We start from the raw sequence: 18,088 nt of genomic DNA on the forward strand, positions 1-18,088 counted from the left end.
TTGAACAAAAGCCAGTTCAGCAGAGCCATCCTTGCAGCTCATCTCCCACCTCTGGGCTGTTGCAGAGGCAGCACCCCTTGCCTAGAACACACTTCCTCCTCATCTTCTCTTCTTACAATCCCGTTTCCTCAAAGTTTCAACTTCACCTTTGACAAAAAGACTCTCTTAGCTGCTCCAAGTGCTAGCGCAGCCAGGCCAATAACTCTGAGTATTATTTTTCCATACACATTAAACATGTTGTATGTGTGTATGGTGTCTCCCGTGAGAGAATGTAAGCACCCTGAGGGCAGGAATTACTTCATTTTTGTTTTTGTTTCTCTGGCAAAAAGCAGGGTACCAAGTATACAGGAAGAGTTTAATAAATGCTTGTAACCTGATGTATAGACTAAAGGAATTTCATTGTTAAGATTCAAAATTTGGAGATGGAAGGGGTCAGGGCCGAGTCCAACTCCTTTATTCTACAGATGAGGAAACTGAGGGTCAGGGGCGGAGTGTGGGGGGGGGGTAAAAAATGCTTCTGCTCACATAGCAGGGAAGCATTAGACAAAATTTCTATCCAAGTCAGAATTGTTACAGTTCTAACATCCCCCATTCTAAGACCCTCCCCAGCTCTGACATTCCATATTCTAAGGACCCTTCCAGTTCTGACCCTTGCTGTTCTAACACCCCTCCCAGCTCTGACATCCCCTGTTCTAAGGTCGTTCCCAGCTCTGCCATTCCCTATTCTGAGCCACTTCCCAGTTCTGACATTTCCTATTCTAACCCCTCCCAGCTCTGACATCCTCTGTTCTAAGACCCTTCTTAGCTCTAACCCTCCCTGTTCTAAGGTCCCTTAGATGCTACAGTCCCAGTAGCTATAGTCATAGACTTGGAGTCAGGAAGGCCTGAGTTCAAATCCAGCCTCAGATATGTATTAACTCTGTGACCGTGGCCAGGTCATTTCACCTCTGTCTCAGTTTCCTCAGTGATAAAATCAGGATTATAAGAGTACCTACTTCTCTGGGTTGCTGTGAGGATCCAAGTTAATATCTGTAAGAAATGCTTAGGATGCTTGCTGGTATACAGTAGATGCCACATAAGTGCTTATTTCCTTCCCTTCTAACTCAGAGACCCTGACCTGCTATGACTACTCTGGGACACAAGGCGGGCAGTCAGAACCTTGGACAGAGGCACCCAGGCCAGGTTGGGCAGGTCCTCAGGTTCCAGTTTCAGGAGGTGGCCTATATTGAGTTAAATACCACAGGGTCCAGGAGCCTGAGCAGGCCCCTTGGCAACTGGCCCTAGTTTTGCTCAGGAACCTGGCACCCTGTGTGGGACACTCAAGCTCTCCTCCTTTCAGGTAGGGCTGGCCTGGTTTTGTTTTGCTGCCCCTTATGGCGTCTCCTGACCTATAGGGAAATGATACCCAGTCATGGTAGGGTTCAGCATCACCCCAGTGACTTCGTTATTTTTGTTGCTATTTTCTTAATCACCAAGACTCCTTGGATGATGATGAAAACTGTTTGGGCATGGAAAAAACTAGTCTTCTAAGAGGGTTCTGTGGTCATGCCAGGGAGAGGCGAAGATATCCCGTGGGCATCTGAGTCTTCCATCCCGGGTATCTTTTAATAGGCTCCCCAGAGGATCATTTTACACAAGCCCAGAGAAGCTGCCCCCACGCCAAATGAAACCAAAATCTGGCTCCCAGGCACCTGCCAAAGAGCTTGGCCTCCTGTCGACTCCCTGCTTCCCGCAGCTGGAGCCAAACCGAAATAGACTCTCGGCTGGGAGACGGCATTTCAGCCTCAACAACTCAAAGCATCAGAAAATCAATAAGTTCCCAACATTTAGAGCCAAGTTACAAGGGAGTTGGGACAGGTCTAATTCCTCTGCTTTTATACATGTAGAAACTGAGGCCCAGAGAGGACCACATGGATGTGGTCAGCCCAAGGTCATGCAGTGGCTGAGCTAGGATTCAAGTTCAGGTGGGTCAGAAATGCAGAGTAAAGGGGAGATGGGGGGGTTGAATGATATTTCCCCCAGTCCCTCCCCTCCCCACCATGTTCATTGGAATCAAGACAATGGAGTTTAGAGATCAAAGTCCAAACTCCTCACATTACAGAGGAGAAACTAAGGCTGGAGAGATGGTAAGACCTGCCCTTTCTGGGTATTAGTCCTATGATCTTCACGGTCAAACTCAAAAGTATCTTAACCCCATGAGAACCTCACAAAAATTATCATCATCATCATCATCATCATCATCATCATCATCATCATCATCATTATTCCTATTTTACAGATGAGGGAACTGAGAAGGAAGTATCAAGATCAGCCAGGCAGCAAGTGATAGGTGAGATTTGAACTCGGGTCTCCCTCCACCAGACCCACAATGCCTCCCCAGAAAGGTGAGAGAACTAGATTCCATACCATCCAAAGATCAGCTAGTGGAACTGAGTATGTAGGAGAGAAAAATAGGAAGAATCTGAGGGATTATGGTTCAGGAGGGAGAGGGGACCCAGGGGGTTGTTAAATTCAGTTCACATTTTATATTTGGGGAAACTGAGGCACCATGACTTATTCAAAGGGATAGCAGAGCTAGGATTCGAACCCAGGTCCTCTGACTCCAAAGAGATGTTTAAAGGGATTAGGTAAAGGGTAGCTAGATGGCACCGTAGATAGAGTGCCAGGCCTGGAGTCAGGTAGATTGATCTCACCTCAGATTCTTACCATCTATGTGACCCTGGCCAAGTCACGTCTTCACCCTATTTGTCTCAGTTTCCTCCTCTGTAAAAAGAACTAGAGAAACTACTCCAGTATCTTAGCCAAGAAAACCTCAAATGGGGTCATACAGAATGAAACATGACTGAACAACAACACAATTAAAGAGGGATTAGTTTTGTCCTGTTTGGCTGGAGAACAAAAGAAACAATGGGTGGAAGTTATGAGATAGATTTAGGCGTGCCGATGTAAGGGAAAATTTCCTACCCTCCCAAAGGAGTGCCGTGCAGCTGCCCAAGTGATATTGCTCAAACATACATCTGATTCTAGCACTAGTCTGCTCAGTTAATTCCTGAGGCCCCTTATGACTAGAGACTCTGCCATTTGGCATTTAAAGCCTTTCATCATTTGGCTCCTCATAAGCTAATCATAATAATAATAACAGCATTGACAGTTAACATTTACATATGGCACTGTAGTACACCAAACACTGGGTTTGGAGTCAAGAAGCATCATCTTCCTGAGTTCAAATTTGGCCTCAGATGCTTTCTAGCTACATGACCCCAGACAAAGTCATTTTACACTGTTTGCCTCAGTTTCCTTATCTGCAAAATGAGCTGGAGAAGAAAATGGCAAACCACTGCAGTATCTCTGCCAAGAAAACCCCAAATGGAGTCACGACGAGTGAGATGTAACTGAAAAATATCATTTACCTAGCATTTACTCTATGGGAGGCACTGTGTTGAATGCTTTATAAGATTATCTCATTTGATTCTCACAATAACCCGGGGAGGCAGCTGTTGCTCTCCTGATCCCCATTTAACAGATAAGGAAACTGAGACAGAGTAAATGACTTGCCCAAGTTCACATAGCTAGTAAGTGTCTGAGGCTTGATTTGAACTTGGGTCTTCCTGCCTCTAGGTCCAGGGCTTTGTATTCTGGTGCTTCCTAGCTGCCTCATCTACCATAACTCTACTTCACCTATTCTATGGTCCAACCAACCTGACCTGGTTCCTCACAGCCCACTTCTCCCATCTCTGGACACACCCGATGACTGTATAATAAATAAATAAACAAATAAACAAACAAATACATAAATAAGTGAATGAGCAAACGGATAAATAAACAAATAAATGAAAAATAAATAAGAAATAAATACCCTCCTTGCTTCCACTATGCTTGACCTCAAAGCTCAGTTCCTAAGTCATCTCAGACACGAGACCTTTTGGGTTTGCTCCAAAATTACCTTGTATTTTTTTTTTGCAGGTACTCGATTTCCTCATGGGAAAATTAAAGGTTGGACTAGATGGTTTCTGAGGTCCCTTCCAGCTCTAAAACTTCAAATAGAGATTAGGGGAACCCATTCTTGGGAGGATAAGGCACCATAGGGGGAGATTTTCATTCAGCTACAATCAGTGGTGGGATTCAGCCAATTGGCACCGGTTTGGCAGAGCTGATAACTTAGTTGAATTTGGTGAACTGATTTTAATTTATTTAATTTATTTGAATCCCACCACTGGCTACATGTTGTCCAGGTCACTTCCTCTCTTATTTCCTCAATGCTATCATGTCAGTGATAGCTTAGCCACAAATTTTATATTTTATTTATAGCATATTATTATACCACAAAATAAGTAATAAAACATAATATTTAATATTTTATTTATATGAGTATTTTGGTGTGTTTTGAACTCCTTGACCAGTGTCTGATGAAAATTATGGCCTCCTTCTCTGAATGATGTTTTATAATATATAATATAGTTGGTTAGTTGGTTCTTTTCCTTTGTTATCAAAGATGACCAAAATAACATCACTCTGTTTGAGACATATTTTTTATCTCAATATATAAAATACAGAATTTTAAAAGGAAACCAATTCTAATGTAGTTGTCAAAATAGTTTAAAAAACAACCCCAAATTCATGGACTTCTTGGAAGCTATCCATGGAATCCTTGGAGGTTAAGAACACCAGCTAAAAATACTCAAAACAAACCATGTTTTAGCTTTCCTCCCTCCCATCCCTCTGCTTCATCCCCAACCAAACACACCTCTCCTGGCTGGAAAAGTCCACTCCCAGCAGGACATTCTCTTCTGTGTCCTGGCGCCCACTGCTGTACACGACCACCATGTACCTGACACGGTCTGTCCATGCACTCTCCAGGCGCACAGCCTGCAAGGAAGCAATGATGCAGTCATGTCTTTTGGAGGGGCCTGAGATACAAAACAAACCAATCCAATAAACATTCACTAAGTCTGCTAGGACTGGAGATACAAGGACAAAAGAAAGAAAATCTCTGCCTTCTGGGAGTTTACATTTTTTTTTTGCAAGGCAAATGAGGTTAAGTGGCTTGCCCAAGGCCACACAGCTAAGTAATTATTAAGTGTCTGAGACCGGATTTGAACCCAGGTACTCCTGACTCCAGGGCCAGTGCTTTATCCACTACACCACCTAGCCACCCCCATTTTATTTTACTAAGGCCTACACATACAACATTCAATTCATGCATTCATTTATTTGTTTGTTTGTTCATTTATATGAGGTTTTTTTTTGCAAGGCAATGGAGTTAAGTGACTTGCCCAAGGTCACACAGCTAAGTAATTATTAAGTGTCTGAGGCTGAATTTGAACTCGGGGCCTTCTGACTTTGCTTTATCCACTGTGCCATTCAGCTGCCTCACATCATTCAATTTAACCAGAATTTATTAAATGCTGATTGCATTTAGTCTTAACCAAAGCAATCCCTGCTCTTGAGAAACTTTTACCCTTCTAGGAAGGTATACAATGAAGAAGATAAGGAAGGAAACAATGCGCTTTGCTGGGAAAAGATACTGTTTCTAATAGAGGTTCAAAAAATGCCTTTTACATCTATTTAACTGTGTGACGCTGAGTAAGTCATTTAATGTCCCTAGGTCTGTTTCCATCATCTGCAAAATGAGAGATTTGTATTACGTGACCTCTGAGGTTCTGTCCAGTTCTAGATCTCCCATTCTATTAGAATAGATACAATTACTTGAGAAAAGGGGGATCACTAACAACTAGGGGGTGTCATTTTCTTCTGTAAAATGTTATCATACGGAATGTGGAAAATTCATTTACTCATCTACCCATCATCCATCTATCTATTTTTCCATCCATCCACCCACTCATCTATCCTCCTTCTACCCACCCATCTGCCATATATCTCTCCACCGAGCCATCCACTCATCCATCCATCCATCCCTCCATCTAACTGTCCATTCAATCATCCATCCACCCAACCACCCATCTATCCATCCAGTCACTCACTCATCTATCCCTCATCTAGCCATCCATCTTCCCATCTACCAGCCACTTATCCATCCATCCATCCATCCATCCATCCATCCATCCATCCTTCCACCCATCCACCCATAATTATTAAGTTCTCCAGAATGAGCAGAGATCCTTGCTAGGCCCTTTGGAAAATAAACAAACTTGGCTTTGTTTCTCTTTCCTTTCACAAATTTGTGAATTGGAAATTCATATGAAATTCAAGGAGGGGAGATTATAACTGTATATAGTCTGAAACATAAAAAAAAAATAAATGGGGAGTCAAGAGACCTAGAGTGCAGACTTGCCTCTGCTATTAATATTTTCTCTAAACTTTACTTTTCCCTCTTTAGGCCTCAGTCTACCCACCTATAAAATAAAAGAGATTTGGACTAGAAGAATGATTCTCAGAATAACTGTGGGTCAAATGTACTTGAAGTACATTGACAGAAGGAGGGAAAGAAGGGGAACATGCATTTATTCTGTACCAGACATTATACTTAATAAAGATTATCTCATTTGACCCTTTGCAACAATCCCCATTTTATAGCTGAGGAAAGTGAGGCAGAATTGCACCGGATCATGCAGCTGGTAAATGTCTGGGGAGGGTTTTGAACTTAGGTCTTTAGAATTCTTTCCAGTGACTACCTAGCAGTCTGATAGATCCCATAAACAGTGTTTGGGGACCTTGAAAACATAAAATAAAAGGGTTAGGGAGGCTTGAGACCAAAAAATTACAAACTAAATCCTATTTTATAGTATTCCATTAAAGTGATTGCCACCTGATCTATTTGAACAAGTTACTGGTGACAAAAAATGGGAAATGGATTGAGAAAAAGACTGACACAATATCATACAAAAGTTTAACAGAAGTAAATAAATACACTAATGGCTAATGAAGCAAACAAAAGAGCGTAAGTACCATCTTAGTCTAAATCTGATCTATTTGCCAAGTGGAAAAATTTGGCAGCAATGCTAAATGGTAGAAATAGGATTTCGAATTTAGCATTTTGGTTTGGGAAATAACACTAATGTCTAAATTTATTCACAAAGCAAAACACCTGGGTTCCAGGGAAAATGACGTGAGAAATTCTGGAGTACATAATTCCTAAGATTCCTGACAACTCCAAAATTCTCTGCTCTAAGGCTCCTCCCAGTTCTGACATTCCCTGGTCTAGGATCCCTCCCAGATCTGATATTCTCTTTTCAAAGACCTCTCCCATTTCTTAGGTTCTATGATTTCAGAACCAGTTTATTCCATAACCTTCTTCATAGTGCCCACATGTTCTTTCAACGGTTGCTATTGGGTTAAAGAGCTCAGGATGACATTAATTAAGCCTCCTTACCTCTCTCCCTGCCCCAGGCTATTCCAGAAGGCTCCAACTAGAGTTCAGCATCAAGCAACACCATCCTCTTAGTCTCTAGGACCCCATCTCAAAACTTCCTGTCAATTCCCCTTTCACTTTCTAGTTGGACACTGCTCCCCCCATTCCTTACTGCTGACAGAAGGCCCCAGGAATCCTTAGGCCCACTCTCCAGGCTCCCTACTCAGCAGAACAGAAATTCCAGCATACATAAAGGACTCCTGGGTCATGCCATCTACCTCATGGATGCTTAATTAGGGCCTTGGAACCTTGCCATCTCTCCTCCATCAGACTTCCCTTGTGTGCTGGTCTTTTTCAAGTAGAATATGAGCACCTTGAAAACAGGAAAGTTAGGGTTTTTTTCCTGTTTGAAATCATAGCATTTAACAATGTGCTCAGTGGATAGTAAGTCATTAATAAATGCTGTTTCAACTGTCTACCTACCTACCCACCCATACATCCATCTTATTTGTACATCTGTCTATCCATCCATCTATTCATTTATATTCTCCATCATTTGCCTCTATCCAACCATCTAATCCATCTCCCCCATTTATTCATCCATTCATCCATCCATTTCAATTGCTTTCCCAGCAAGATGGATAAATTCCCACTTTGATTACCTTTTTACTTTTTTATATTACTTTTATGGGATATCTTTTTGTTTTTACTTAAGTCAATTGTGGACAAGCCTCCACACTACCCCCAATGAGACTTTCCTTATTAGCTAAGAAGAAAAAAACAGTATAGCAACAGTGATGGGCACAATGACAAGTGATCAGTCTTTATGAAGGGAAATCTCTCTATGGCCCCAGGCTTGTGTCTCTCAGTGGCTCAGATCAACATCCCCAAGGACTCAGCAGCATGGGACCTGGCCAGTCTGAGACCTCTGATCACCACTTAGTTATGTCTTCTTACCAGTTTGATTCTATCTTCACATCGAAGAAGGTTGATCATTACTTGAAGATGCTGGGGTAAGTCACCTGTGGGACCAGCAGAAAGAGGATTTAGAAAGACAGAACGTTACAGGCCACAGATGAGAAAATGATCCCATGGCCATTCCCTAGACCTGGACTCTCCCCCCACCCCATCTCCATCTGTTATTATGATTCTAATTAGCTTATATTTTAACAAAACATTTTATACAACCTAGGAGACAGTGCAGATGGTGTTATTATCTTTCTTTAACAGATGGGAAAGCTGGGGTTCACATTGGAGCCGGGTTTCATACCTAGGTCTCCTGATTCTAAATTCACTACTTTTTCCACTCCATCACTGAGGCCTTGCCTATTTAAATCCTTTGTATTCTTCAAGACTTTCACCTTAGGATCTATTTCTCTCCCTGAAGCTTTCCTTAATGTCTAAACACTTGGTCCTCAAACTCATTGAATCTTTCCAGAGAGAAACCAACATAGCCTTCTTGGAACTCTCACTGAATTATAGAATTGAAGAGGGGAGAGACTGGAGGCAGGTAGAACTGCCCCGCCCCAGGCAGCTGCTACAATAATCCAGATGTGAGGTGATGAAGGCCTGCACCAGAGTATGTTTGAGAGATGCTGCACAGGTGAAACCAATGAGAGATTCTGCAGAGATGAAACAGATTGAAACAGATGAGAGATGTTACACAGGTAAAAGCAACAGGCCTTGGCAAAAGCCTTAATGTGGGGGTGAGAGAGGATGAGGAATCCAGGCTGTCTCTTAGATTGGGAACCTGATGGATTGAAAGGATGTTTTTGATAGTGACAGGTAAGGTAGGAGAGGGGAGGATGGGGGGGGGGATAATGAGTTCTCTTTTGGTTATGTCAAGTTTAAGATGTCTAAAATGGACATCCAGTTTGAAACATCTGAAAGGTCACTGGAGATGCAAGATGGAAGGTCAGCAGAGAGACTGGGAAAGGAAAGGGAGACTGGAGAATCATTATAACAGAAATAGCACCAGTACATGGAAGTTGATGAGATCCCCAAGTAGTACAGAGGGCCCAGGACAGAATCTAGCCACCTATGGATAGAGGGAATAATCTGGAAGAAGATCCAGCAAAGGAGACTGAAAAGAAGTAGTCAGAGAGGTGGGAGGAGAAAGGAAAGAGTGATGCCCTAGAAAGGAGAGTATCAAAGCATAGAAAGTGATCAAAAATGTCAAAGGCAGCAGAGAAGTCAAGGAGAATGAGGATGGAAAAAAGGCCAATGGACTTGGTAACTAGGAGATTATTGGCTAACTTTGGACAGAGGAGTTTCAGTGAAACTGAAGTCAGAAGCCAGACTTAAGGGGTTAAGGACAAAAGAGATGTGGGAAGGGTGGAGGAAAGAAAGAGAAAGAGAGAGAGGGAGAGAGGCAAAGACAAAGAAAGAAAGGGAGAAAGTGGAGGCTTCGATTACAGAAAACCTTTTTGAGTTTAGCTACAAACGGCAAAAGAGATATAGGACAAGAGTTATCAAAGAAGGAAAAGTCAAGTGAAGGTTTTTTGAAGACAGAGAAGACATGGGCATACTTAGGCAGGAGGGCAGCAGCCAGCAGAGGGAGAGACTGAAAATAAATGAAAAAAGTGGAGATGATGAAGGGGCAATCAGAGGAGATGAGATAGAAGGGGTTGCTTGACTGAGTAGAAGGGTTAGGCTTTTTAAGGAGTAAGGCCATCTCATCATGTGGCACAGGGGTGAAGGTGGAAATGGTGGCAGAAGGCACCTGATAGAAGATGAGGAAGGAGGCAGCTAGGTAGTGTAGTGGATAAAGCACCGGCCTTGGAGTCAGGAGTACCTGGGTTCAAATCTGGTTTCAGACACTTAATAATGACCTAGTTGTGTGGCCTTGGGCAAGCCACTTAACCCCATTTGCCTTGCAAAAAAAAAAAAACCCTGAAAAAAAAAAGATGAGGAAGAGGGAAAAGTGAAAAGGGAGCTCATGGCACATAAACTCATTGTCTTTTTCCTGGTAAAATAAGAGAAAACAGAGGGAGGAGGAATGTGGGAGGTTTGGCAGATCCTATAGATTGGGGAAGAGTGAGTGATGAGGGAGGTAAAGTATTAGGACTGTTGAACAGCAGTGAGGGCTCAGGTGAGACTGTGCTTACTTAGGGATGTGTGTGTGTGTGTGTGTGTGTGTGTGTGCGCACGTGGAAGAGAAGGTGGTAAATGGTAGGAATGATCTAAGTCTAAGACTCAAGAGTGGACGACAGTATAGAATTGACTTTGTTCAACAAGGGTTCAAGAAATGCAGGACCATTAATGATTAGCACATCTCATTTTCCATTCTGGACTATAAGCATCTACTTCATCTCTCCCAGGGGGCCTTGTACAGGGACTTCCACAGACATAGGTCCTCAGAAAGAAAGGTGAAATATCTCCTGATCATTCCCTGAAGATGGTACCACTACTACCACTGCCATACTATTTCACTCATCTTGATAACAGCGGCCTGCCATGCATCCCCTCCTGGTTTGCTTTCCCTCCTCATTTCTGCCTCCAAGAATCTCCCCAGCTTCCTCTAAGTCTTGGCTCACATGAGTTGCCTCCTACAGGAAGCCCTACCTGATTTCTCAGGTCTCCGAGACTCAAATGAAGGGATGAGACTTAATGACCCTAAATTCCCTGTTAACTGGTGAGTGGATGATTCTATTTTATGGGGGTTTTTTGTTTGTTTTTTTCAAGGCAATGGGATTAAGTGACTTGCCCAAGGTCACACAGCTAGGTAATTATTAAGTGTCTGAGGCTGGATTTGAACTCAGGTACTCCTGACTCCAGGGCCACTGCACTACCTAGCTGCCCCTCTATTTTATATTTATAGGCTGAATCCCCCCAGAAGAAAGTCAACTCCCCCAAAGCTGAGGTTAGTTTTAAGTTTTGTCTTTATCTCTCTAATGGGCAGCTAGGGAGTGCCCTAGCTCACAGAGTACCAGGTCTGGCATCAGGAAGACTCACCAGACACATAGGAGCTGTGTGTCCCTGGGCAAGTCACTTTCCCCTATTTGCTTCATTTTCCTCAACTCTAAAATGGGTAATAATCAACCTCTCAGCATTGTGAAAGATGCGATGAGATAATAATTGAAAAGCACTTAGCATAATTGTGCCTGGGACCTAGCAAGTAGTATAGAAATGTTAGCTATGAGTATTAATTAGGAATGAAAGTTCTATTTTGACACTGGGGACAACCTGTCCACAAAGACACCCCTGGCCCCCATATTTTGAAAGTATACATGGACAGGAATGTAGATTTTCCAAATGTCTTAAGGTAGCTACATATTCACAAATATGAATGTATTCCTATGTTATGTGTGTGTGCCTGCGTGTGCACAAAGGTTTACAGGAATGAAGGCACATACATGTGGAAGTAGATGGGGGAGGGGTCAGGCCAAGGAAGGTACTTATAAGGTATTTGGGAATGGGATCATAGGATCATGGATTTAGAACTAGAAGGAAGGAAAATGAGTTGTGCAGGTTTCTAAGAGGCAGAGACAGAATTAGAACCCAGATCTTTCAGACTACAAGTCTTGTGTCCTCTGCTCCTCTGCCACATTGTCTCGAGTTCAAGAGTCTTTTTGTGTTTCAAAGAAAACGTATAAACCATAAGGCCTCATGCTGCAATGAGGTCATCTCATCATGATCCCTCCCAGAGTCATAAGGTTTAGGATCACAGATTAAGAAGGCTGGAAAGGGCCTTCGAGGGTCACAAAGTCCTTGCTTTTCATTTTACAGGAGGAAACTGAGGCCCAGAAAAATGAAGTAACATAGGCAGGGTGATCACTGTGTCTTGGCCTTTCTGTCTGCAAATGCAGTTGTCTTGCTACTGGCCCAATGCTATGAAGCCCCTGATCACCTCTAGCTACCCCTGAAAGAACACAAGTCAGTGACCCCACCTATTCCTTATCCAAAGATCAGGCCCCCGCCTCACTCCACTCTTATGGCCCGTAAATTCATTATTAATGGCCAAGGTTTCAAGACATGCTAGGGTGGAGAGGAACTAAAAACTAAATATGAATTGTCCTCCGCTTGACAAGTGGTTTCACACAAGGGACATTTTCCATATGGATAAAATTCTTTCAGTGGGTTGTTGGCTGATTCATGGAAGTGCTGACAGATGGAAATCCCAGGCCGAGCTTGGTCCCCACGCTCATTCGATCACCCAATCTTTGTTATTTCAAGGCGTTTACTAAGTGCAGGCGTAACTCAGATGTACCCCCACCATGGGATTCTTTGGGGGAATGTGCCCCCCAAGGTCTCATTCCGCCAAGTGAGTTGATCCTTAGTTCCTTAATTTAAAGGGAATGGGGGGGGCAGCTAGGTGGCACAGTAGACAACACTAGCCCTGGAGTCAGGAGGACTGAATTCAAATCTGCCCTCAGACACTTGCCACGTGACCTTGGGCAAGTCACTTAACCCCATTGCCTTACTAAATTAAAAAAAAATTCAAAGGGAATAGATCACAGGCCTATGACACCAGGCTTCTGGCCATTCTCAGTTGACTGGACTTTGGTCACAAAGGACCTCAGAGGCTACTTGTATCCCAACAAAATCCCCTCTATAGGATCCTTGAAGAAGGAGATGGGGAGTACATTGGCCCCCAAGGCAGCCCGATGCACTTAGAGACAAGGACTCTGTTAGGAAGTTTTTCCTGACATCAAAACTAAATAATAATAGCATTTATTTAGCTTCTAAGATTTACAACCCACTTTACAAATGCTGATCCTCATAACAATCCTGGGTGGGTAGTGTGACCTTCCTTAGGGCAGAAGATCCAAGTTCCAGTCCCAATTCTCCTGACTAATCCTGGGCAGATTTCCATCCATCTCTTGAGCCTCAGTTTCCTCATCTGTTACACAAGATATTCTTGACTACAGAGGCAATTAATTCCGAGACTCCAATGCATTTAATGGATATAAAAGGTGTTTAGGAACTCTCTAAACCTGGACTGGTATTATGAGGGGGTGGAAAGAAGAGGAGGAGGAAGAAGGAGGGAGGTTATCCTGGAAGGCTGGATGACTTGCTCATTTTATTATTATTCCTATTTTACAGAGGAGGAAACTGAGGCAGATCGAAGTGAAGTGACTTGCCCAAGGTAACACAGCTGGTATGTATCTGAGGCTACATTTGAATTCAAAACTTTCTGACTCTGGTTCCGGCACACTACCTGCTGGGCCACGTAAATATTTCTCCAGCTTGTTTTGTGATGCAGTGGAAAGAAAGTGGATTAAAAGTCAGTGACCTTGTGTGATCTTGGGCAGATCACAGGCTCACAGCATCATGAGCCCTTATTGAGGAAGCTGAGGTGAGGCAATGGAGAGAGAAATGGCCAGAGCATCTGGAAGACCCAGGTTCAGATCTGGCCTCTGACACATGCTGTGTGAGCCAAAAAGAGGGCCAGATGGCCCCTGAGCTAGGATTCCATGGACCACATGAGGGATTGACTTCTGCGCCACATCAAGGGAGTCAAATGCTGACCCGGGGAGGGGATCCGGGGCGGAGTGCTTCCTTACCGGCGTGCTTGTGTGGTTGCTGGAGGCTCCTCGGTCCTTGAGGGCTGTTTCCCTGTTGCAGGAAGAGAGCAGCACCTTTCACCATGAAAAAACTCTCACTGAGGCTGTAAGACATAAAAATACAGACAAAGGCCCGATGAGTCACTCTGTCCCAAGCCATAGCTCTGGGGCCGCTGCAGGAGAATACCTACATAGGAAAGATTTGGTCCTGAAAGGTAAGCCAGTGGCCCCCATCCAGAGGTCCAGCCTTCTAGGATAACTGCCCTCCTTCCTCCTCCTCCTCCTCCTCCTCCTCCCTCCATCCCCCATACAATAACAGAGACTACCTAGCCATCTTTTACATTCATTAACTGTGGAGAAGTCTCAGAATTGCCAGTGTAGTCAAGATCTCATGTAGAGGTGGCTGGGTGGTGCAGTGGATAGAGCACCAGCCCTGGAGTCAGGAGGACCTGAGTTCAAATCCGGCCTCAGACACTTAATAATTACCTAGCTGTGTGGCCTTGGGCAAGCCACTGAACCCCATTTGCCTTGCTAAAAAAAAAAAAAGAACATCTCATGTAACAGGTAAGGAAACTGAGGCTCAGAGATGGGTAGCAACCTGGCCAGGTCACCGAGGTTAGATAGGCAGGAGAATTGGACTTGGAACTCAGGTCTCCTGTCCTAAACTCAGCTTTCTTTTTTGCTAAAGGGTTCACAGCTTGATGGGTACTGGAGCTAGGCTGCCAGGTTCTAGATGTTCTTATCTCATGTCCCAGGGAGGAAGCTAGATATGAGCCACACAGCCAATTTGGAGTCTGAGGACCTGGGTTCAAATCTTGATGACCTTGGGGAATTGTTGATGTGTGGGATTGATCGATCAATTAATTCACCAATATTTATTATGGAGTTAGATGATGCTGTGGATAGAGGGCAAGACTTGGAATCTCAAAGACAGTTTCCCCATCTATAAAATGGGGATTATAGCACCCACCTCCCAGGGTGGCTGTGAGGATCAGATGAGATAATCTTTGTACGGTACTTTGTAAACCTTAAGGCACTTTATAAATGCAAGTTATAATGTTATTTTGTTGCTGTCATGTATAATATGTATAATATATACTAAGCAGGTAGGTCTGGAGTTAGACATTTACTAAGCTATATGACCCTGGGTGAGTCACTTCACCTCTGTCTCAGTTTCCCCTTCTGTAATATAGCACCTGCCTCCCAGGCAGGTAATATTCCTATTAGGGATTGTAGCACCTACCTGCCAGGGTGGTTGTGAGGATCAAAGGAGATAATCTTTGTAAAGCAAATGTGCTACATAAACGCAAGTCATTATGTTACTTTGATTATTGCTGTTATTTGATATTGTTGTTGTTGCCATGTATAATGAATATAATATACGCTAGGCAGCTGGGCTCGGTGTCGGAAGACCTAAGTTCAAATCGGACCTCAGACATTTACTAGCTATGTGACCTTTGGAAAGTCACCTCACCGCTGCCTGACTCAGTTCCCCCCATCTATAAACTGGGGATAATAGCATTCACCTTTCAGGGTGCATCAAAAGAGATAACCTGTGTAAAGGGCTCAGCAGACTGCCAAACACTTAGTAGGCCCTTTGGAAGGGTGTACTTCCATCCTCCTTATGTACCTACTGTGTGCCCAATGACTGCTCTGGATACAAATACATGGATGAAATAATCCCTCTTGGGGGACCAGGTTCTGACAAGGTCACAGACACAAAACACCTAGGGCAGGCTGTATACCGGGAAGAGGGTTAGCTTTGGAGTCAAAGGATCTGAGTTCAAATGCCGCATGAGATGCTTGTGTGATCTTGGGCAAGTCCCAACTTCCATGAGTCTCATTTTGCCCATTTGTAAAATGAGGGGGCTTGAGGAAGGGGCCTTCCAGCTCCAGACATGAGATGGGGCAAACTCCTGACCCTACAATCCCTAACCCAGATCTGAGGCATGTTGTAGATGAGTTTGTATTCAGGAACACACAACAGGATTGGCCTTTATCTACTGGGAGTTGTCTGCAAGTTTTGGGAGAACAAATTAATTAGCTCATATCATCCATGACGGGGTCAATACTCTGGAACTGCAAAGGACTCGAGATGCCCTGGAGTCGACATCTATAATATTACAGAGGGAGAAACTGAGGAAAAAGGAAAGAGGGAGAAAAATGTCCTGAGAAATCAGGAGCAGATCTGGGGGAAAAGTGGCCGTGGATGGTCGGGGCACCATCTTGGATGGACTCTCAGAGGCAGAGGCATCTCCAGGTGGAAAAGCTTGCTTGGCCGGAGGTGGAAAAGTCTGAGGACTCAAGAACCAAACTTGACTGCTTTGTATAGATTTGTATAAATTCACCCTTCATTGATGCCATATGTATTTCAATATGGCCTTGTTGTCTTCCTAATAGAACGTAAGCTTCACATTTGGATGGCCCCCGAGAGACGGCTGATAAAGCCAGTTCTGAAGCTGAGGTCCCCAGATACAAAGCATTCACCACAGCCTCCTAGCTGCTATACCAAAATAAGGCCGTCCTGGCCGTCAGGCAGCTTACCTATTGTGAGATAAGTCCAGAGTTCGACGTATGTCTGGCAAACAGTAGGTGCTCGATAAATGGTCATTGGCTGATTGAACACAGATATGGATATACAAGGTATATACAATGTCATTGGTGGGGTGCCTCATCAGCTTGGGGCGGGGGGACAGGGAAAGGCCTCATGCAGGGGGTGAACTGTGCGCTTAGCTTCAAGCTAAAGCTGCCTCCGTGAAAATTTCAGCATGATATCAACTTTTCAGCTGAGTCTTAGATTATCCACTAGACTAGTCTATATAAAGTGCCAGGTGAAGAATTGAGACAGAGAATTTGAAATTCAGGAGGTATAAAAATAACCACCTGCAAAGAAAATTTTAAAAGAATTCCTGTCCCCTGCCTTACAGTCAACTGTTTTATATTCTAAACCAAGGCCAGGGGATGTCTGGTCCATGGGCCATAAAAGGCCAGTGGTCTGGTGCTGCCACTAGCCACAGTTGGAACTCAAAATTCAATAAATTTAGAAGCTTTTTAGGGATGAATTAATAGTGTTTGACCAAATATAGCAGGTGAATGATGTTACAAATATCCAAATGGCCCTTGGCCCCACCCCGTTCTAAATTATCACCTCTGATATTCCCTATTTTAAGCCCTTCACATCCTGTTCTTAAGGCTCCTCCCCCCGACATCCCAGATCTAAGGGTCCACCTGGCTCTAATATTTTCTGTTCGAAGGCCCCTCCTAACCCTGATACCTCCTATTCTAAGGATCCACCTGGTTCTGAGACTGTTTTTTAGTTATTCTGCAAAGCAAAGGGGTTAAATGACTTGCCCAAGATCACACAGCTAGGTAATAATTATGTGTCTGAGACCAGATTTGAACTCAGGTCCTCCTGACTCCAGGGCCGGTGCTCTATCCACTGTGCCACCTAGTTGCTCCAGCATTTTCTATTCTAAGACCCCTCCCAGCTCTGACACAACCTGGTCTAAAGCTCCTCCCAGCTCTGACATCCCTTGTTCTAAGGCCCCTCTCACCTCTGATATCCCCTTTTCTAAGAGTCCACCTGGCTCTGACATTTTCTGTTCTAAGACCTCTCCCAGCTGACATTCCCTGGTCTAAAGCTCTTCCTAGCTCTGGGATTCTGGATTCTAAGGGCCCTCTCAGCTCATTCCATGATGTTACATAATGGGAAAAAGAGGTCTTGGCTGCAGCTGGCTCCAGCTATTCATAAGCCAGGGTGTTCCTGTTACGATCACAGACAGCTTGCCGTCCAGAAGGTCAATATTGTTATTGCTGCAGATGAACAGCCTTCCTTCTCTCCTTCCACCCAGCATCTCCACTGGCATTCTAGTAGCCTCCCAAAGGGTGGGCTTCGTCTTGAGTTGCTTAAGGAGAAAAATCTTGGAAGAGTGCTCCCCCTTTGGGGGAACAGGGGGAAACCTGGCTCCCCATGAAAGAGATAAAGAAAGCTTCATCCACTGAAAAAGGACAAGAAGCACTTCTGCAAAGGCTGACATTTATCAGAAAAGATCTGAACCTTAAGAATGAACAGAAGCTGTGAGGTCGAGGGAAAAGAACATGAGGCCTGGAGCCAGGAACAGTCAGATCCAAACTGCCTTCCCCCTGCCTTGGACACTCTCTGTGGGACCTGGGATGAGTTTGACTTCTGAGTCTTAGTTTCCTTCTCTGTAAAATCAGAATAAAGACACTGCTCCCTGAAATTCCAGGGGGTTGGGGTTTTTTTTTCCTTCTT

The 18,088-nt window shown here is 44.0% G+C and overlaps 1 protein-coding gene across 4 annotated transcripts in view; it reads right to left on the reverse strand.

Moving 5' to 3' along the window:
* SSH1 (slingshot protein phosphatase 1) overlaps positions 1-18,088 on the reverse strand; it is a 102,441-nt gene that overhangs the window by 39,837 nt on the left and 44,516 nt on the right. For all 4 annotated transcript variants that reach the window (XM_074206079.1, XM_074206078.1, XM_074206077.1 and 1 more), the window contains 3 exons: positions 13,816-13,919; positions 8,267-8,331; positions 4,745-4,866 (listed from right to left, as the gene is read on the reverse strand). In XM_074206079.1, the coding sequence (XP_074062180.1) occupies positions 4,745-4,866; positions 8,267-8,331; positions 13,816-13,900 (272 nt within the window). In that variant the 5' untranslated portion in view covers positions 13,901-13,919. The remainder of the gene's footprint in view (positions 1-4,744; positions 4,867-8,266; positions 8,332-13,815; positions 13,920-18,088) is intronic.

The sequence above is a fragment of the Macrotis lagotis genome, chromosome X, assembly GCF_037893015.1.
Source record: "Macrotis lagotis isolate mMagLag1 chromosome X, bilby.v1.9.chrom.fasta, whole genome shotgun sequence".
In the NCBI taxonomy this organism is placed as follows: Eukaryota; Metazoa; Chordata; class Mammalia; order Peramelemorphia; family Peramelidae; genus Macrotis; species Macrotis lagotis.